Source organism: Catharus ustulatus, chromosome 5 (assembly GCF_009819885.2).
Source record: "Catharus ustulatus isolate bCatUst1 chromosome 5, bCatUst1.pri.v2, whole genome shotgun sequence".
Taxonomy (NCBI): domain Eukaryota; kingdom Metazoa; phylum Chordata; class Aves; order Passeriformes; family Turdidae; genus Catharus; species Catharus ustulatus.
In genome coordinates, this window is record NC_046225.1 from 48,200,803 (window position 1) to 48,223,115 (window position 22,313).

General features: G+C 41.3%; 1 protein-coding gene across 8 annotated transcripts in view; it reads left to right on the top strand.

Moving 5' to 3' along the window:
* LNX1 (ligand of numb-protein X 1) overlaps nt 1-22,313 on the top strand; it is a 124,811-nt gene that overhangs the window by 34,620 nt on the left and 67,878 nt on the right. For 3 of the 8 annotated variants that reach the window (XM_033059293.2, XM_033059290.2, XM_033059298.2), the window contains exons 2-3: nt 7,785-8,365; nt 21,461-21,941. The exons of 1 other annotated variant lie outside the window; for it this stretch is intronic. In XM_033059293.2, the coding sequence (XP_032915184.1) occupies nt 21,556-21,941 (386 nt within the window). In that variant the 5' untranslated portion in view covers nt 7,785-8,365; nt 21,461-21,555. Of the gene's footprint in view, nt 1-7,784; nt 8,366-17,198; nt 17,380-21,460; nt 21,942-22,313 lie in introns of all 8 variants that reach the window. 4 more of the 8 variants (XM_033059296.2, XM_033059295.2, XM_033059292.2 and 1 more) reach the window with 3 other exon arrangements.

The following is a 22,313-nucleotide window of genomic DNA, read 5'->3' on the forward strand; positions in this document are numbered from 1 at the left end:
GTTGGTTTTGGACTGACTACATACCATGGAACGAAATCCTGTACTGACCTGTAATGTGTACAGTACTTAAAGATGGAGAGATTGAATAGGTGTGGCTGGGACAAAATATCTTGGCTCTTGGGAACTGCCACAACAGTATTTAAAGCAACTGCATGTAGAAGGGGGTTAAGAAAGTAAATGTGTTTCAAATTCTCCTTGTCAGGAACAAATTAAATTGCCATGGTAGAGGAACCAAAGAGAAATACATTTGGAAATGCTTATATGCTGAAGCTGGGAATCTGGGTAATATGTAAGAGCAACTAGATTTTATCAATTATCAAGAAAATTTCAACTTAATGGTCTCATCAGGTTACAGTGCCAGAGGGATCAATATGTTAGAATATTTTATAAGCTGTTTAAGCAGACCAAGAGTGACAAAAGTAATTGTGTGAGAGGAATGACTTTGTCTACGACTTTGACCCAGTGACATATATCTGCCTAACTTTGAACAGGGAAGTGCAGGATCTTAGGTAATGCAGCACAATAAATAGGCTGACTATCAAGGCTCAGCAGTGAGCAGAAGTGGGCAGAGGTGACATTATTATAAGTCACTGAAATTAATCTAAGCACAGCTTGAGCTACTGTTGCATGGGGGGAGGTAACTGTGTAATTATGGGGAACTTTATTTGGCATACTTGCTGAAGATTTCATTTAGGTACTGGTGAAACATCAATAGAGTAGCTTTAAATACTAGATGATAGTTCTGCAAAAAATAAGTTGTTAGACCTAGAGTGGAAGAATTATGCTTTTAGATAGCCTGATAGATAAGGATGAATTTATCCACTAGACTGGAAATCAGGTATTGTCTCAGGAAAAACTGATCATGACCTGGTTACATTTAATATGCTTATAGTCCCAAACCATAATATTCACACCTGTTAGTTTGAAAAGGCCAATTTCCCAAAGCCAAGGACAGCTCCTAATAAAACTGAATAAGCAGAGGCATTGAGGCATGAACAAAACTGAAAGTTTTTCATGAGCTTACTAAATGGTCAAAACATTGTTAAGACAACATGTATGGCAAAAGAAGACAGAAAGCAGAAATGGACTTATTCATCTTAAACAGGTATAAATTTGTCCACACATATATGTATATATGGGACTGCATAGGCATACATATCTATAGACACTTGTGTGGGCATGCAAACACACAGTACTTATATTTAAATAAATAGTGTAGCTGTATATCGAAAAAAGAGACTAGAAATGGAGGATAAATATCCATTGATAATTGAATGTTATTAAGCATGGAAATAACTAGTAATACCAAACCCAAAATCTTCTCTTGGCAAGCAAGTGGTGTTCTGAAAGAATTTTAAATATGCATAAGGAAAAAAAGTAGCAATGATGTGGGCCAAGCAAGGGTTGTAGGTACTGAAACTGTTAATAAGAAATGTATAGATGGCTCAAATGTTCAGAAAATATTTCTGGGTTATGTTTTGAAAGAGAAAATATGGTTTGTATATATCATATGAGGCAGATTAATTCTTTTCCAGCCCATGTACAACTAAAGGAATGTTAGACAACTCCTAGTTTGAGGAATCAGCTTTAACGCAGTAGCCCCTGTATTGCCAGCAGCTATGCATCCCCTTTTTTTCTTAAACTGGCTGAGAAATTTTCAGGCCCACTGATAAGAAGTTTTGATAAATTTGGGAACATTGGAGCAATCTGCCAAGACTGAAAGCATGCTCATTTTTTTCTGCCAGTGCCCCAACGGCACAAACAGGATAATTCTGATAACAGCATGGCAGTCAGCCTGACCTCACTTCCAGCAAAATAATAGAGAAGCTGATATGGGAATTCAAGTATAAAGAACAGGACTATTGTTAATGGCAACCAATAATGTTTTCATTGAATTCAGGTCTTGTCAGGTAATCCTGGCTTGCTTCTTTAATGTAAGATTACCCAGTTGGTTAAAAATAGTGACTATAGGCCTAATAGAAACTGAAAGTCTTCAGTTTGATATCCTACCATAATTTTATAAAAAATGTAGCATTTTGCATTCTTGTTTAAGAACATGCCAGGTGGCTAAGGACTGGTGGATAAAAGGAGTTGTTGCAAAATCACTCTAAAAAGAATTTTTTTGTGAGATTCCAGAGGACTCAGACCTCTTATGGCAATGTTCACTACTTAGTCTTACAGGAAAAATACTGAGCTACTCACTGATTATGCAATGGTACTTGAGCAAGGGGAATCTGAGTTGCCTCAAAAGTGGACTTCAGACTGAAAAAAGTGCTTTAACAAAGTCAAGTGTAAAACTAAAAACCTGAAAACTGGGAACATGTACCATATGGGGGTGAAAACTTCAGAAAAAAAGTGGAGACTTTGGAAAGACTTTGGAGACCTTGATGGACAACCTTAGAATGTAGTCATTGCTCAATGGGAGGGCAAAATATCTGGTGTGATCCTCGAGTACATGTGCAAAGGTCTGATTTTGTCTGTGTTTATTGTATGCATGCATATGGAGAGATTCACGGAGTAATATCAACCCCATCAGAGACAGCATTTTAAAAGAGGATTTTAAATTCAATAAGAAGGTAGGGAATAACAAAAACCTTACATGAGGGCTAGCTAATATACCTCCTATATTGGCAGGTCTCTAGCACAGCCTTTTGTTCCACATGGAAAAAAGATGAGGATGTCAGTACAAATATAACACATATAGAGGTACAACATACAGATACCAGCTCTTTCATCTTCCCAGGAAATGCATAACATGAATTGATGAAAATAATCTGAGGTAGTGTCATCAAATTAGCAATAAATTATCCATGTGGTTTTACATGTATGCACATCACGACTATAAGGCGCACCCTTTTGACTAAAATTTTCCCTCAAACCCGTAAGTGCGCCTTATGTCCGGTGTGCCTTATCTGATGTACAAAGTTGCGAAATTTGCCAAACCAGAAGTGTGAGCTGTGAGCCATGGGGGGAGCCGGAAGTGCCACGGCAACCGGCTGGAGGCGGACCCAGGGGCCCGCGGCACCACCCCTGTCAGGTGGAGGTGGGCCCATGGCTGCCAGGTGAAGGTGGGCCAGGGGGCCTGCGGCACCGCCCCCCCGGGTCCAGATGGTCCCAGGGGCCCATGGCTACTGGGTGAATGCGGACCAGGGGGCCCGCGGCACCACCCCTCCCGGGTCCAGGCAGTCCCGGGGGCCCATGGCTGCCTGGTGAAGGCGGGCCCGGGGGCCCGTGGCACCGCCCCTGCCGGGTACAGGCGAGCCCGGGGGCCCATGGCTGCCGGGTTGAGGCAGGGCCTCGGCCAGCAACCGCGCAGGGGGAGCTGGGGGCGGAGCCTCGCTGCAAAAAAAAAAGTGCGCCTTATTGTCCGATGCGCCTTATCTGATCTACAAAGTTGCGAATTTTGCTGACTCCTGGGGGGGTGTGCCTTATAGTCCGGTGCGCCTTATGGTCGTGAAATTACTGTAATTCCCAGAATAAGATACCAGAGAGACCAGTGGATTCCTCACCTTTTGGTTCTTCAGACCAGAGTGGAATGCTTTTCTAGAATGATTCCTTATAGGGTTAAACCCAGGCAGTGGGTTCCAAAAGAGACAAACCAGGGGATGTGCAGCTTGTGACATGCAAGGAGTCAGACAAGATGACCTCCATCTCTCAAAAAATACTGAACTCTTCAGGTAAAAACCTGGATGTAAAAGTTAATTCAAGAGTGGACTAAGCACACTATATATTTGTACACACTTTAAGTACAGAAATTTCACTCCACCTTAAGACATTTCCTTTACCATTTCTGACAAAGTCTGGGAGAATTAGTGAGATACTCTTTATGCCAGAAACTTCTTTGGTAATTGGGAGAAAAAACTTAATTTCTGTGCCTTGATTTGCCCACTTCTAGAGAATGAATCCCAACTTTCCTCAGTTCCTCTCTTCATGTTGGAGAGACCTCTGGGAGGAGCTGCACATTCTTCCAAAATGCCACAAATAATCTGAAAACTCAGGTAGGGCACAGGACTGATGTTTCAAACAGACCAGAGAGCAGCTTTCACCCTGCAGAAGGTACTCATGTTACCTTGGCCAGCAATCCATCTGTACTGTGAACCTTGACGAGATAAATGTAATTGTCCGAGGGTTGGTTATGTAACAAGCTTGCTTTGCAATTTAACTAATGAATGTGTTGAGAGGCCAGATTAATCATTTAACTTCAAGAATTTCTCCCAATGGAAAACATATAGCCTCTGCCTATCTGTAATATTATCCTCTCCCTCCAACCAGAGTGATTTGGCCACTTGAATGTTTGTTTTGCTTATGTATGTAAAGCTGATGTGTTCACACATTTTTTCTGGATGAGGTGGAAGGACCCCAAAATTCACTTGAGATTTTACAGCTGGATCTGTGGGCTTTCCATGTCAAGGCCATTCCTGAGGGATGCCATGCAGGCTCTTTGGTGGGATGATTTTAGTTGCTATTATGGTACAAGTTACTGTTTTGGGATTTTTCACAGTAGGGCTATATTTAATCCTGTGCTCTCTTAGTCTCTGAAAGCAGTCCATTTCAGAAAAATAGTAGTCTGATACTACCATTCATTAATTGAGGACAAGAGATTATTTAAATCTTGGGATTTTGATTTCCTCATTATGCTCCTGTTCTCCTTCTCAGGAGCTATCTAGAAAATGCAAAGGTACTGGATACAGAAGATCCAGTAAATGCTTATGACAAATGAAACATGACTTCCCAGAGTAACATACACTTTTTAAGATCTTTGCCAACTGTAAATTATACCAAGTGGGTCAATTTCAGAAGTCAACATCCTATTTAAACTGTCACACTGTACAGAATTGCTATTTAATATTGGTGATTAATGACTGCAGAGTCCAGTCTAATTTCCAAGCCGACTGCCAGTGGCACTCAGAGGTCAGCATAGTCCATAGTACAAGCACTTGGCAATCCTTTTATGTTTTGACATCTAATCCAGGTTGTTCATTTTCCACAAAGAGGAAACAAGAGAGGGAACTGATATGAAAATGCTAGCCTGCATGCTGGAGTTGTGTCTGCACTTATTCTCCTCCTGAGTTTGTTCCTATTCTTCAGTATGCCTTTACAAGCTGAGGTGCAATTCTATGGGAGAACACCGAATGTTCATGCCAGATGTGCATGTGGGCTGCCATTTGGAGGTCAGGAGAGGCAGCTTCATCTGGGGGACTCCAAACACCTCCTGTCTCATCTGTCCCAGCCACACCAAGTTGTGACCCACAGCTGTTGATGCTCCTTTCCTGGCATCATTCCTTCTCACTGCTCCTCCACTGAGTCAGAGGGCCAGCCAGGTCTACCTGTCCCCTTTGTCCTGGTCCCTGTCGCACTGTCCATCCATGCGTGTCAGGGACAAGAGTGTATTTTACCATTGTGGGTATGTCATAGAAATCCACAAGGAGTCTCTAGTGCTGTTGAGTACTTGAAAGAGACAGTATGGCTCAGTCCCCTGCCAGAGCTGTGTGGACAGGAATGTAACATGCACTGGAGAAAACTCTTTTATTTCTGTTTTTGTAAGCAGTGTACTGGCTGGCCTGAGCCAGGGACTGGGAGAGAGTGGTCAGCAACAGGCAAAGAGCTGACCTGACCCTTGCCTCTTCTGCTCCAGTTTCATGGGGCTTCACAGGAGGATGCACAGGCCTCTGTGTTTGCAGGACACAGTGATCTTTTCAACCACACAGATGGCATCCATTACAATACTATCAACTAACATTGATTACTACAGTTCCCCTAATATGACATGACTAATCTTTCAACTTAGCTTGCACAGTGTGTACTGCCAATGTTTTCAATGTATGCTGAAATAATTTAGTTGAAGTAAATAAATAAGTCTGATACAATAGAGTTTATGGCGTGTTGTCCTCTTGGAAATAATTTCAGCAGTAGTGAAATATGGAATATTTGCTACTCAAAATGTCTGTCCTTATACCTGTATTTGCATAGCTCAAGATACATGTACAAATTTATTTTAAAATTAAACAGCTAAATATGCAATTTTTTGCCTACAATGCACAAATTTATACCAGGAAATTAAAAGTTTATCAAACAGATGTCAATGCACCAGTCAGATCTATGATATCCTACTGTCATTTTGGTGCAAATTAAATGAATTATAGTAGGAAAATGCTCTCACTTTTTATGATACTGGTGAAGAAAATCTGCTGCAGGCAAAGGAGAGAACTGCTAAATAATATAGTACACAGGCTGTAGTTTAAGAAGGTTCTTCTGTGTTACTTCCCAGCAGATGAAGGACAAGTTCAGCCAGGATCTTCCATCAACAGGTACCAAAGAGCTCACCATCAGTTTGGTTCAGAGCCAATAAATAACTCACCTTCGAGGAAAATAGGTAGCCTCATAGGTATAAAGAAGTATAAATGCCATTCCAGAGTGAATAATTTGGATAAGAATGAGTGCCCAAGAGGGCTGTTTGTGTGAGCAGGAGAGCAGAGAGCCTTTTGTCTGAGCAGACTTAGAGAGTTTGAGTGAAAAGGAAAACAGGAAAGCGTATCATGAGATAGGAAAGGCAATTTAAGCAATTCAGTAACATTAGCGTGAGAACAAATGAGTTTGAGCTGGCCTTTAGTCTGGAAACTCAGAAAAGCCTCTCAGCAGTGGGTGGGAGGGCAATCTTGGCTAGCTGCTAAGATGGAAATTAAGTCTGTAACTGAGTGTCTGATGTGGTCACCTATGACAACAGGGCTCTGGGCTTCCTAATCTGGGGCGAGCAGCCTCAGAGAGACCTCCCCATGCGAGGAAGGATTTAAACACAGGCTTTGCTCTGTGGGGATGTATTTGCTAATGTTTAAGCTTCTGTAGCTTAAGCATGTTTTTAAAAGCACATTTCATATGCAGAGTTCAATTTTGCAGACAACTGACGCATGAGGCTTGCATATCTGGCCTTGTGACTGCCACGGACATCTGGTCCCGTGCAGGCTGTGTCTCTCCGTACTGCACCCCTCCTGGGGGAAGAGTAGCAGCTGCATAGTGCCCCAGATGCAGCACAGCACTGCCTGTGTTTTGGACAACTATACACTGAGCACTGGCAGGCTGGCTTGGCAGGAGTCCACCCCAGGTTTTCTTCATCAACTTGGAGCTGAGGTGCTATGCTGTCAGGGCAGAAAAGGCAAATACTACCGCAAAGAAGCATCCATCCAGCTAAGGATATGACTGTCACACCTGCTGGTAGGACTTGACATGTCCCTTGATGATTTCTTAAAATAAATATTTAACAAGGGATTTTATAGCCACAAGTAGCAAGCATGTTTTTAAAATGTTTGAAGGGAAACAAACTTGCGTAATAATGAATTAGAGGCCAAGACCGAGTAGCCATAGATGTTTATATCAAAGGCTGGAGATTTCCTTCTGCCTGTTTACAGCATCTACTGCAGTTGCTTGATTCAAGCCCATCTCCAAAGCTGCCTTGCTTCCTGAATAACACTTCCTTCCTTAGGAGCAAATGCTTAAGATGGCTGAAGTAATTGCATTTATTAGTGATTTATGTAGTAGGAAGATGAGGGTTTCTTTTACTCTACTGAAAATATTTTATGAAAAAAAGATCTTTTTTGCCGCTGATGTTTTTGCTATTAACATTCACTCTCAGTTGTTGCATCACAGTGCAGCAACACAGCCCCTTATTTACAGTACAACATTTTATTCCCTTTTTGGGTGCTTTTTAAACTGAAAATTGCCGGGTAAGAGGGTTTAATACAGTCTTAATTTTGCGATGTTCAGAAAATTGACAGAGTTTGTGTTTTCAGACAGCTGATTCTGGAATTTACAAGTTGCTCTCACGTGGTTCAAGCGTACACCACCAAGTATACAGGAACAAGGTGAAGATTCAGATTCCAAACTATTGATTCTGGGTTAGAACTTGTGGACCTGGTCTTCCTTTTCAAAGGAGAAAGCCAACATGAATCTTCTGTCTTGAAGCAATTTTTAGGATGGTCTACTTGTATTTGTTAAATTTGAGCAACATTGATTTCCAGGTTAAAAGAAGAAAACAAATGCAAAGAAGATCCTGATTGAAAATGAACTTTGGTATATGCCGGAAAGAAAAGTAAAAGCTTCAAATTACACTATTGTACGAGCCGCCTGCACATGCTTATCTGCCTGCTGGAGCCATGACCTGGAGGGTGTGGTCTTTTAAACCTTGAATTGCTCAGGTTTATGCAATTCAGCTTTTCTGTACCTTGTGTCATGCCATAGGCTTTGCCATCTGACACGGCACCAGCCGCAGTCCGCCTGCAGCTGCGGGGCGAGGGCAGGCCCTGCCCGGCCTGGTGATTCCACACCTGCAAAACTCTGCCAGCAGCGCATGAGAGACACAGCAAAGCCACACGTGAGTTAAAAAAGTTTAAACTTGTATCTTTCCTTGTGCTGTTCCTACTCTTCCCCTTGAACTCGGTGTGAGTTGTTCCAAAGGTGGGAAAAACGCTCTGGTGAACAAACCAGCCCTGTTCAGCAGCAGGGGAGCGGGCCCAAACCTCGGCCTGCACACTCTGGAGTGCCGTGCAGCCAGGCCGTGATAAATACCAGCTGTGTCTGGCATTTGGGATTCAGCTTCCCTGTACCCTTATGTAGAGCTTGTTTCCATAATCTAACAGAAATGCCTATATACCATACCTGTAGGTTGCTGTGCTTCTCAGTAGGCAGTGTTAAAACACTATTTGCATACATACATACATGCTGGTATGCAAAAACACCACTTAGTTCATAACCTTTTTGTTAGCTAGATGCGTTTGGGTTTCTGTCTTCCCCATTGCTAAGAAGTAAAGTATTTCTTCGGTAAAGTGTGTTGAAATCCAAACGATTGTTTGTGGAGAGGTGCCATTTGTACTGCAGCTGCTTTAGCCCATCTCTTTATTAATCCTCTGGAAGCCCATTTCTTCCCCTCCCCCAGGTTAAAACCCACAAAGTCCCGCTGCAGCTGTAGGAGGTAAATTGAGGCTACATTCACTACTGCTGTATCTTCCTGCTTGATTTTATGCAGATAACTGCAGCTGAGGTGAGGAAAGAAAGAGAACTTGATTTAGTTTTTAGCTATCTTTAGCTCGTGTTCTTCACACTTAAGCTTACACTAAGTTCTTTACTCAGAACATCTTGTAATTCAGTACAGGTATATGCAGCAGTTGCAATCCTGTGAATATATATGAATAGGCATAACTTCTTATAAGTTTTATTTCTATCCATAAGACTGATTGTTTGTGTGAGAACGTGTGTATTCACAGTACCAACACAGAACCCAGAACAGCAATGAGGATACCTCACTCACCAAAATGTATACTTAAGACTACTCAGTAGACAAGAGGTCCAAGTACATAAATCAGAAGCCATGTTCACATGTTTAAACTTCTTAATGTTTTGGGTTGTTTTTAATAACCAGAGATGGACTATTTGCATCAAGCTCTCAGCCACTTTTTCATCTGCCAAGGAAAAACCCAAAAACCAGAAAAGGTGCATATTAGATTTGTATATCATGCTTTTCTATGATGCCTGATAACTAGAAAAGCAAGATAACCTTAGATGACTGTACTGGGCACTATACAAGGCACTTGTTTTTCCACAGTCTTTTATAGAAATGGAGCTCCCACTGCCCAAAATGCTTTTCATTTGCTTATTCAGGTTCCTGCGGAACAATATAAAGGCAGTTCCTTCACTTCATTGGAACAGCAGTGTCTCTTATCTGCTGTTGTTGGAAAAGCACAAATGCTGATCTGCAAATAAAAGCCAGAAATCACTGTCAGGAATTTGGAAAGCTGCTGATGTGTGAGGAGTTGTATCCTCAGTACTCCCATCTACTTTCCTAAGACTGAAAATTCCTCTTAAGGAAGTGATCTGTTACTAATTTGCTATTTTATTCTTCCATCCCAAACTTCAGAACCTATGTGTTCTTTCCAAAGATATAAATTGAATCAATCTGGGAAAGCTTGTCTCATTGTTGTCTTATCCTTGCCCCCTGAAAATACTCTCCCACTGCTAATTTCTCTTACTTGTTTGTGGTTCTGTAGAAGTGTCCTCCCCTTTGCTCACATAGGTTCTTGCTTTCGTAGGGTTATTAATGTGTTTGAACATTAACTGCATCAGGACGTTGTTGTAGCAGAGTTGGAAAGAGGAATGTTCCTGGCTCTGAGTTGGGATCATCTACTAGAAAAGAAAATTGAATTGTCTTTTGGAAGAAGTTTGAAGGTGCTGGCATCTTCTCCTAGCATAGCTTTTCTTTAGTAAAATGGAAATAAATTTTGCACGCAGGATGAGATGATAGATTAGCTTTATTTCACTACAAACCAGGAAATCAAGCAGCATTGTTTCCAGAAGGAAAGTAAATTAATACAGGCTTTCAAATGTAGAGAATCTCCTCCAGGCTGCTGGAGGGAAGCAATCCAGTATTTCTGGAGATGTCAGCTCTGTCTGCTGGGCTGGGTGTTGCCACCTGGCTCCTCTCAGTGTCCGGGCAGATGGAGGCCTGTGGCTGATTTGGAGGCACTCTGAGCCAGAGCCTTTTGAGGAGGAAATGAGACCCCACTTTTGTTAAATGACTGGACACTGGTGTCCTGCAATGCTGCCCGACTCAGCGCTTGCTTGCAGTTCATGTCCAGTTCTTTCACAGAAATTAGAAGCTAGGATGGACAAATATGCAGTTGATCTTTCCAAGGATTTCCCTAAAGGCTTAACCTGAATCTGCAAAAGCAATCATTACCTGAATCATGGGATACAAAGGGATTCAACGCAGAAGACAAACTTTCACCTTCAATAATGTTCAGGGAATGGTTAGTTGGCAGTTCCTATTGTGTTTAACTGCTTCCCACTGTGTACTGTTCCCATCCCTCTGAATAAAAATCAATTGCTCCTTTACAAGGAGCTAAATACTCAAACTTCCTACCTGTCTAGCTGCTCATGGTCACACTCTCATTGGTCCTCCAGTTTCACTTTAATACACCCACAATATTCTTACTGAAACAAGGAGTCTCAATAAAATAAATGGGTTTTATGTGCCAGTAATTTCTTATTAAGGAATGCTTCCTATTTCTCTGTCTAGATTGGCAAATCTTTCAGAAAATGGCTTTTTTGAAAGCAGATAAATTTTGATTTATTTTGGATATAATTCCTGTCTACTTTTTGCTTGTCTTTTCCCTAGCCATTTGCTTTCAATGCTTACAGATACATGGTAGAGATTGTGTTAAAATGCTGAGGTTAAAAAAGTATAGGTGATGCTATTATCTTATTTTATTTTCTACTGCAAAGCTGATTTTGTACTATATATTTAACAGTATCAGTTCTCACAGGATTTTACAAGAACCCAGTGCTGGAAAGCATAGCTTTGGGTTCTCATAACTTCAGTCTGAGAACTTATCTAATCTATTTAAACTTATCTACTGCTATTTAAAAGAATATCACAGTTTAGATCCAGTCAAAAAGGGTCTGAGGCACTGAAATAAATAGGACTTGTAGGATGAATTTCAAAGAATTAATAAATCCCCTTGCCTGCCTGCACACAGCAGACGACATCTGATTGTGAGAAAGGATGCAGGAAGCAGGACAGTTTGAGCATGTAATTCCTAATTGGTTTCTCATCACAGGACTAAACAGCACACAATTGGTCTTCACACCCACAGAACCGGTTCTGGAAGCAGATATTAATTCAGCCACAGACTTAACTATCTTTCCCAGGCTGGTGTCACTCGTGTGTCCTGGCTGACAAAATCTTAGTAAGCCTCTTGTTGTTAAGGGGAATATTACAAGGCCATCAGCAACACATACATGTTAATTAGCAATGGGCTTTGGGGGAGTTCCCATGAAGCCCAAATTAAAGCAGTGATGAATCAAGTCCAGTGAGTAGTACCATACTCAGGGATGTTGTTTCCCAGCACTGAGCAGATGAAGGCAGAACCAGGCTCTACAGGATGTGTTTTGGTGGTTGAGGGCTTGGTCACTACAATAAATAAAATTTACTTGGTGAGACTTTTGTTGGGCAGGGAGCTTAGTCATTATCCTGCTACAAAAAAAAAAAAAAAAAAAAAAAAGGTGCCCTGGAACAGAAACTATTGCACAGCCTCATCTAGAGAGATCTGCTTCTGCTCCTGCTTGAATACTTACGTTTACCCAGTCCTTTCCGTTTTAAACAGAGTTATAAGCTCACTGCACACCTAACTCCCAAATGAGCAATAGGGACTGTGAACAGATATAAAAGGGCACTGTGTCTTGGGTTACTAAGACACACTGTCAGCACTGCTTCGTATGAAAGGTCTGTTCAAGAGCCAAAACGTAACTTGTGTTAGCCCCAGAAAACTGTCAGACCAGAGTACCTGGGCTGCTGGCTTCAGCCTCTTCAGTGTCCAATACATCTCCCTCTTACAAGAGTTCATTTTTCTTAAATGTGAAATTCAGTACTCAGCATTGCAAAAAATTTGTAAGGTCCTCATAATTTCTTGCCCACTGAAATTTCTATTTATGGCAGCATGTTGTGTGTTTGACCATTTCTTTGGAGGCTACCCCTAGGCTGTACCACTCCCCTAAATTGTTGAAATGTACCTGCTGACTGCCTTACCAGGGCTTATGCCCTCCTTTTTCCAGGGTCCTGAATGGGACTGGATCCTAGCAGCTGCGTCCCTGGGACTGAGTGGCAATGAATGCTTTCACATTGTGCTATTTTAAACAGCAGAGTGTCACTGTACTGTGCAGTTCTTCAGTAGGGACTGGGGGTTTTTTGCTTAGGATTTGTTTTTTAGCCATTTTTGTAGACCCAAGTACCAGGAGGAGGAAAGAGTAAGATACAAGTATAATTTAAGTTTTAGACGTTTATAGGCCTATAATTTAATATATATCTATAATATATACTATTTAATAATACTTTTCATTATTTTATTATGTATAATAAAATAATTACATATAAACCATAGTACAGGAGTTAGACGCAACATAAATAAACTTGAGATACAAATGATTGAATCCTTGCTCCACCGAATTTGCTTAGTTTTTCCTTTGAGTGCAATGGGCCAGAAATTTCAACCCAAGCATTTGCTTCTATTATTTAGACAAGTTACTCTCGGCAACAAACTGCTGCAAGTTGCTGCTGTCACCCCTACAGGTACATGTCCAAAAAACAGAGGATACAATCCTAGAAGTCAGGAGTTTGTGAGGGCTTACCCTCAGATCAGGTCAAGGAACATTTCTGTAGTCACCATGCTGCACAAGGACTTCTGTGACAGAATCTGGGCACTGGGATGGGAGCAGCCAGCTGCCCCTTCCCCTGCTCACCTAACCAAGTAGGTGCTTCTAACCATGTGGGTTGCTTCTAAAAAAAGGTCCCCACAGGGTGTTATGAGAACTCATTAAGTAGTTTGCCAAGTATTAAGAAACTCCTGGATCAGAGAAGCTGTTGTAAAGGCACAGTGTAATTAAAGCACAGTTTACTTTATTATGTATTATTAGCAGGGTTATCTGTCACATGTTCCATGCTTTGTAGTTATTAAATGTTATCTCGTGGTCACATGTGAGAAGATGCTGGTGTGGTCTGAGGGTGACAGGTACCATGGCCTTGGGAGACAGGCTGCGGTGTAAGGTTTCAGTGTCCTGAGGGGAAGAAGTCCTCCACTTCTCTTTTGCTCCCTCTTCATTAGCTCTTCCATCTCTGGCACTGGTTGGGCAGAGAAATAGAATCACCCACCTTCCCTGCTGACCGACTTGGGGCCCTGGGAGAGGATTGTAAAAACAGGTTAAGATTTACTGTGAAGCTGTATTAAGGTTTTCACAATCCCATGCAATTTACTCTGCCTATTGTATTGTTATTTTAAAGTAGGGCAGCCTGCACAGAGAACACATGGTCTGCAGTCCCCATCACAGAGACGCAGCAGACACCTGCAGCAAGGACCAGGGATGCTGTCCCTCACGCAGTTTGCATGTTGTACCTGTTCCCAGTTCACCAGAACCTTGGAAGGCAACTGGGGCACGTGGCTGTCTAGCCACAAAAATACAGTTCTGTCATTTGCTCAAATGACTGAAAGCAAGCTTGTGGTATTTGTGAGGCTGCCAGTCTTGGCAAAGTCAGACAGAGCAATCAGCCAGATCGGAGTGGCACTGCACCTTTTGTTACATAACTAGCCATGTAATTTTATAATTTAGTATGTGAAATGCCGATGGCATTTATTATGTCAATTAGGATGAGCATATGTTTAGGAAGCCCTTGAGGAGTCAATCATAATTGCTTACATAGCCTTGCTTCAACCACATGATTGACTTCCTTTGAGCAGGTAGACTGTGTGCCTTTGGGAAGCAGTTACCTACAGCCTGTCCATTTTGCTACAACTCAGCTTTGTACTTGGAGTCTGAGGTTGTAGTTCGCAACTGTAGTTGGTCTGAGCCTGGGTTTACTGGGTTTTGAAAAAAGCAAGAAACAGAAGTTGCTACCTTAACCATCAGTATTTGACAACTAGAGGCATGCCAGAAACAAATCTTGGAAGTGTTACTTTCTACTAAGGTGAGTTCATTCCTAGTACATTTTCCTTATAGTGAGGAATACTTAACCTGACAGATATGTACTGCCTTACTCAGATCTTCTCTTCACTTAGATCTGGTCCAGCTGTTCCTAATACTGTCAGTACTTCTGGGCTGGTGGGGGTTTTTTTTGTTTTTTGGGTTTTTTTTGGTTTTTGGGGGTTTTTTTTTGGTTTTTTTTAATTTTAACATGCTGAGTAAAGTTTTGTATCCATGAAATCATCAGAAAGAGCAATCCAGGTTTGCGTGGGCGTGTGAGAGACAGACAAAAGAGCAGAATATATTTCCATACATTCCTAACAGGCATTTCAGCTACATAATTCCACAACAAAAAACTTTTTCCAACATTGGTTTATTCTGTAAATTCCAGCATGAGCCACAGAGAAAACAACTTTTTTCAAACTGTCTGGTTCTGGTTTTAGAAGTTATTTTGCATGCAGGCACAGTGTGACATTGCTGTTGGGTCTCACAGCTTGAGGTACAACTTAAAAGTTGGGGTTATTCACCTACTGTACTGTACCATTGGATTTTTCTATTTGGTTGGAAATGCCTTTCATCACCAAAGGCTCTGCAAAGTACTTTGATTGTTATAAGCTCTGAGGACTTTTTGACTAATAATAACTTAGAAAAACCAGCTGTCTTAAAACTGGGGCCAGGCAGAGGAGAGGTTTTGGAGCTCCTGTTTCTTGTCTCTGAGACATTCTGTACTGATGTGCTGAACTTTTAAATACAATTAATTTTCTTTAAGAGCCAGTTCTAACAGTTTTTCCTATCATCTTAAAATTCAAGCTGAATTCTTACCTGCTAAACTGGTATCTCTGGGATCCATAACACTTCTCCAGCTACTGGCTTTTTACCTGGAGGTATGCATCTTGCTTCTGCCCATAACAAATTTCCATCTAATTACACATCAGGCAGAAAGAAAATGTTGTGACTCTCCTTTAGTCAGAATAGATTTAAAAACAAGGGGAAAGGCAGTGAAAAAAAAGAGAGAGCAGGATATATGTAGGAGGAATTCTGGTCAGAAGGCATGAGGATTATATTTTGTGCACCTTAGTGCTTTACAACCTTTTTTCAAAGTTTCAGGTCTAGGCAAACTGACTCACCCTTTTAGCATTTAGTGCAGCTATGCCAAGACTGGTGCAAATTATTACGTGATATTTTATAGCCAGGTCTTTGAAATGTGAACCACTATGTTTTTGAATCTAAAATACTGTATAATACATATTATTGAAATGTGGATCACTCTATAATGTTTTCCACAACCGTTGTATAGTACCACCTTGAACAGCAAAGTCAGTGTAATATATAAAAAACTTCAGTTGGAGAGAAGCAGTTGGTACAAACCACAGTGACAGGAAATTTGGGAGGCTCTTACCAGGGAAGACAATTTGATGAAAGGTAGGAAGTTAAACAGTTAACATTTTACTAATGGCAAATAGTTTTCTAAAAGCATTCAACCTGATACTTCATTATAAAACCTGAATATGAAATAAGTGATGTGATCTTGCAACTCAGATTCTGTCAGGAGCAGTAAAGTCACAGCTAACCCTGTATAACTGGAGGGCTGTATGCTTTTGTTTGAGAGTTGAAGGAGGACCTCTGCTCCCATCCTAGCCATGAATCATTCTTCTCCCCAGTATGGGTGAACCACTAGATGGGGACAATGCCCACATCTCCTAACCTGCCCACATCTAGCCAGCGGCAGCAGGGCTGAGGCTTCATTAAAGAGCTAATTCTGTAACTGAAAGCTGTTGAGCCTCCTAGCAATTAGATCTGAATATTTTTTAACATGAACAGGCAAGATGGCAGTCTGATCCCTCAGCAAAGAAGCTGATAATCAAGAAAGGCAGGTATCAGCTGCAGCATGCTCACAGCTAGTGTGGTGAAAGGAAGGCCGGGTAAAAGCATGTCTGGAAGAATAAGGAGCTCCTACCCTTACCGGGCAGCTGTGAATGCTGCTGTGGCAGCGTGGTTTCCTTAAACACCTGCAGACCAGCCCCTTCGGCCATACTGTGCCTTACTGACCCACATAAATGGATGGCTGCAAGTCACCCAGAGCTGCACATTTGTAGGAGACAACAACCCATGCTGGGACTGGGGGAAGGATGCAGAATGACTTTGCTATCGTAATTTAGCTAAGAAGAGCATAACAGCTCTGTCAGCAGAACCTCCATCTCCTACAGGTTGTACAGCAGGAAACAGGGTGTGAAAAGGCATCAGTTTTAATCAGCAGATACAGGATTTGTTATACACAGGCTCTGAGTGTGTATAAAACAGGAGCATTAATAAAAGGTGTCTCTTAAACACAGAGAGAAAACCAAGTTAAACCAAACCCCAAACAAACTAATATTTGTAAATCTTACTATGTCATTCAGAATACATTTTCTTTATACATGCTGGCCACCCTTACCATTTACTGAAGATTTCATTATCACCAAGCCATACTACTTCAGAACCTCTGGAGCTAAATTCCACTTACTGTTCTGCAGGTCATCTGTTTTGCTCCTCTGTCTTCCAGTGACGCCTGCTCATTTTATCTTTTTCCATTTGTGATATAAACTGGTAGTTGCTCCCCTGGGCTCCATGTCACTGCTTCTTTGGCCTTTAATCATCTGTTTTATTCTTTCTATGGTAGCCACAGGTCAATACATTTCATAATTTAATTATTTTTCTTTTAGATTTTGTTACTGCTTTTTTGTTACCTGAAGTTTCTCCTATTTTGTGCCATGCTACTTCCAAGTGCAGCCTTCTGAATTGCTGGGTTAATATTTGACAGTGGCTGGGAAGAGGCAGTGGGGTTCTGCCACTCTGCTTGGCGAGCCCTTCTCTTGCTAATCTGCGGCCAGTGTAACTGTGGTGGTAAGTCAGTATTTAAGCTTAAAACTGGTTAAATGCTTCACTGGGATGGGACAACTATGGGCTTGTTATTGCAAGGAGATGAAAGGCATTCTCTCTACCTACTCCTGGTGTTTACTTTCTAGGCTTTTTGTGTGGGTTTGTTCTGTTATTCTCTTAAGTGCTTCTGGTGGCTGCAAATTCCTAAGCAGTGAAGACCCGTAAGTTGTAAACTCCTTCAAATTGGTGCAGCCTGCTGAGTAACTTAGAAAAAAAAAAAAAAAGTCTTATCATGGTAGTGGTTTTCACTGTGGTCACAGCCCTGGGGTTATTTTATGCCCTGATGTGACCATTGTCATTGGGAATATGGATATCCAGATAACAATGTTCTTCCTTCATCCTTTGCACTGTATTCTTGTGCTTTGGGTCTCTGCCTTGGACTGAAGCTTGGTTCACTACAGCATCACAACACTGTGACATTCTTACAAATAAATACTTGATTTTCTTTGTCCAAGCCAATCTGTGCTAGCAGCTGAAAACTATTCTAAATCTGGGACCTGAGTTGTTGGAAACTTCCTGTACAGCAGGGAAGCAGCAAATGCTGGTGATGTCTGCTTTGGCATGGCATCACCACCTTTTCTAAAAGCTTCTCCTACCAATCATCCTTGCAAGAACCCCACTCTGCCAATATGGCTCTGAAGCCAATATGGCTTCTACAAGAATCATGAGACTGCCAAGGTGACGTGCATGTCCTACTGAGGCTGCCAGTGGTGGCTGACACCAACTCAAATGAACATAAGATTCCTCCCCTCTGTTTTCCCATCTCTTCCTCCCTCAAGGACGGGGCTTGAAGAATAGAGGCTCAACCAGGAAATTATTACCTTTCCTCTTTCACTGTGGTTTGACATCTACCTGTGCAGGTTTTCTTATTCAAAGTGTATTTTTGGTTTTTATTCATAGGTAATGGAAGGAGTAGAAATATGCACTAACAATTAATAGGTCGAATTGAAATCCCTTCTCTCCTCTCTTCTACAATGTTCAAGAGGAATTAAGACTTTAAGCTTCCTAAAGGGACACAATATTAATTGTGTAACTATTATATGAGAGCACATAAATGTTATAAATACAAATGACTGCAAACATTGCAAAGAAGATCATTGCAAAGAACTTTGAATTGGTGTAACAGCTCGATTGTATACCATCATGGAGGTATAAAAGGGTATAAAATATACCCTCTTTTGATGGTATAATCGCTCCCCAAAGATGGCAATCGTTCCGTTGCTTGATATGTCCAGCAGTTTATGAAGGTTCATGAAGGTTCATGGGTGAATGTGGACCAGGTTAGCCAGAAGAAGCTGAGATTTTTTCCCCCCAGAATTTATATTATTATATAGTCAAAATTTTCTAAATAATAGACATCATAGGACTTGAATTTCATGTTCTAAAAATTCAGTGCCTGTTACTAATAAATATGGATAGTTTTGTTTCCCTGTGCTGTAGCATTTGTAATTTATGTAAACATTGTAAAATTCAAGTACGGCTCCCCACACCTGCCCTTTTCCACTAGCATTGCATTATTAGTCTGTCAGATTGATAAAGAGTATCTGTAACATGGCCAAGGCAGTCAGACTTTGCCTCCTGTGGGGTTTCTCTCATCATTTTTGCCGCTGCAGAACATGGCCTTAGGGCAGTGATGCCTCTCTTTCTCTGTTGTCATTGCAAAAATAATTGCAGTGGCTTTGGAGCTGTAGCACTGTTTCCAACTGTACCTAATTTGTATCAGGGGTCTTGCTGTGTTGCACAAGTGGAAGTGGGGGAGAGGTACTTTCATAGTTAGGGTATGAGGTTGGGAAGGGGTGGCTCAGATGTTCCCGTTCCTGGGGGCTGCTCTTTCCTCAGAGCAGGGCTTTGGCTTTAGCTTTCAGGTTGGCTGATGGGAGCAGTCTGTTTGGTCTCCTGCCAGCAAGAAGCAAGAATTCTGTCCTTGAGAACATCCATGAGGTAACAAAATGCTGGAGTTGGCTATATCCTGGTGTGTGGTGCATGGGGCGAGCAACCACATGGATGTACCTGTGTGTCGTGGCACAGGGGGACATGGCAGGGGAGTGGAGAAACACCACAATGTTTATCACACTCCTGCTTGCCCCAGGTGCAAGGCATTCTGAAAATGTAAGAGAAAACAAAGTTTATAGTAGAGTGCTATTTTTGTCATTCTTTATTGTTCTAATTAATTTTAAGTCTATTTTAAGAATCATGCTGGTTCCCAAGCCATGTGTTGCCATTCTTGCAAGCAGTCCTGCTGACTTGAGATGGACTCCCTCCATGAGCAAGGGATGTGGACAGCAGCTGGACACCCACTCACAGCCACCCCACTTCATTTAGAAGTTATGCAAGAGCTTCCTACAGGACCCTCTCACAGTGCCCAAACAGTCTCCACCACAGCCCCTGATAATTTTTATCTCATTTTATTTTGCTGTGTGTCACCTTAGTAGAATTTAAAAAAATTTCTATATTAAGATAACAGGTTGAGCTGCTACCTGCACTATGGAGATATTTTTGTTTCTTCACAAATAGCTTTTCATAAAGCTCTGGCAAATATTTTTACAAAAGGAGACATTTGACCCAGTTTGGTATATTTTAAATATTTCCAAGGGTTCTAACAGGCAATGATTTTAATTCCAGTGAAGCTACTGCTAATCAGGAGACAGAGCTTATACAGAACTCTCTCTTGCAAGCAAAAACAGGCACTTAACATAATTGCTTCATAAGAATAGGATCTAGCAAAACATTGAAGAGAATGTTTGACATTTAAACATCTGGTTAGTGTTAGTAGAGCTATTATTTTACCTTCATGTCAGAAAAACCTGCCATATTAAAGTTTAATTTCTCAGGTCTAGAGCCCATGAGCTTTGCATAAAAATAAGGGTTTATTTATATGAAAATATGCTCTGTCATAGTCAGATTTTTGTTATTATTCTTTCCCTCATTTGCCCTCAGACATGGGTGTCTGAGGCTGACACATTGTCTCAGCAAATTAAGTCAAGCTGAAAGCAAGGGTACAGTGCTAAGGCAGAGCAGCAAATAAGATTTACATTTTCAAGCAAGAGCAGTAATTAGGCCATTGCATATTTTATAACTTCATGTTTATTTTCAGAGTGGTATATCAAAATAAGCATAGAAGTAATGAGACATAAGTGCTCCAACAAGCAGTGGGGGTTCATCAAGTAAAAACTACAAATTACTCTTCGGTTTTGCTGCCACCCACAGAGTTTACATCTTTAAAATACCAGCAGGCAGGTGTTGTGGCCAGAGCTAATTGGGTTTGTAGTTAGGCACATACTGGGTTTCTGTATTACAAATTATAAAGGGAATAGGCCTTCTTTTGAGCAATACACTACTTAGCATTGTGCTGTGGACTTCAGTATGTGAGGTGTTTAGTTCTTTGCAGAGCAAATGAAGTTTTGAACTGATTATGCTGGTGCAGATGGTTATAACTGCTTGACTGCAGGCAGGCAAACTTTGAATGCAGGAGTCCAGATCCATTGCTGCTATAGTATAAGAATGGTCTACAGGCCCCCAAGCTCTAAATTCTCATGACCCAAATTATCCTTCCTCTACAATGCAGTGTTTGTATGCTTGTGTGTATTAGGTGAAGCTGCTGCTCTCCCTTGCTGTGCTGAACAGGCAAATCGGTCTGCAACCTTTATTCTTATCTGTCTTTCTGCACACAGTCTTGGAGTGTTTGCCCACACACAATGCTACTTTTCTGGCAGAACTAATGTGGCGACAAAATCATCTGACTGGAACTGCAATTATATGCTAATTTAAGGTTTTCAGCCATTAAATGCCTGTAATATTTCTCCCTATCTTGATCTTCTTTCTTTACAATGAGAGTGTCTGTGTAAATTAAGCTAGATTTATGAGAAAATAAGTCCCTGGAGCTAATTTTCTCTTTTTTTCTGCCCCCTTCTTTGCTTTACTCTCCTATCCCAAAGACACAACCCTTTCTTAACACCTGATATATTACTTCATATCCAGATACATACTGCAAGTATGGTAAGAAAACACAACCCAGAACATAACCCTTCGGCTTTCCTCCCCACAGATCTGACAGCACACAAGCCTTGCTACAGCTCTCACAAATAGAAAACGGGTTGGGTGTTCCCACCTGCCCCTTTTTGAATTGCATCAATTCTGATTATGAGCCAGAAAGAAGAAGAAATGGAGGATAGCTCCCTGCCACTCTGTGTCACCTGCGGCCAAGCACATTTACCAGAAGAGAACCACTTGTACAGCTACACTGAAGAAGTAGATGATGATCTGATCTGCCACATTTGCCTGCAACCTTTGCTTCAGCCATTAGACACGCTCTGTGGTCACACCTTCTGCACAGCCTGCCTTACAAACTTCCTCGTGGAGAAAGACTTCTGCCCCATGGACCGCAAGCTTGTGATTCTCCAGACGTGCAGGAAGTCCAGCATACTAGTGAATAACCTCCTGGATAAGCTAATGGTTAGCTGCCCTTTCACAGAACATTGCTCACAGGTTGTGCAACGTGGTCACCTTGAACAGCATTTCCAAACCCAGTAAGTTGTTGATGATAGACTTTTTTCACTCTTTTTTTTGAGTAGAGGAAAAAATATTTTCAGTTAATACTCAATCAATACTGATGAAAAATAGACAGTTAACATAAAGAAAAAATTGTTTATTTCACTCCCAATGAACACAGTATCATTAATTTAGAGCAGAATTTAGTCCATTTATAGTCCAAGATATAGGACTATCTTACTCTTTTTTTAGAATCAAATGCATCAACGTATGTAAGGTACTTCATGCTATTGTTAGCAATTCTGGGTGAATACCTTGTGGTTAGCTGCACAACGACAGTGTGTATGTGGTCCGAAGAGATCTGCATGTTTTGGGAAGCTGAGCTATTATAAATATTTTAATAGTACATT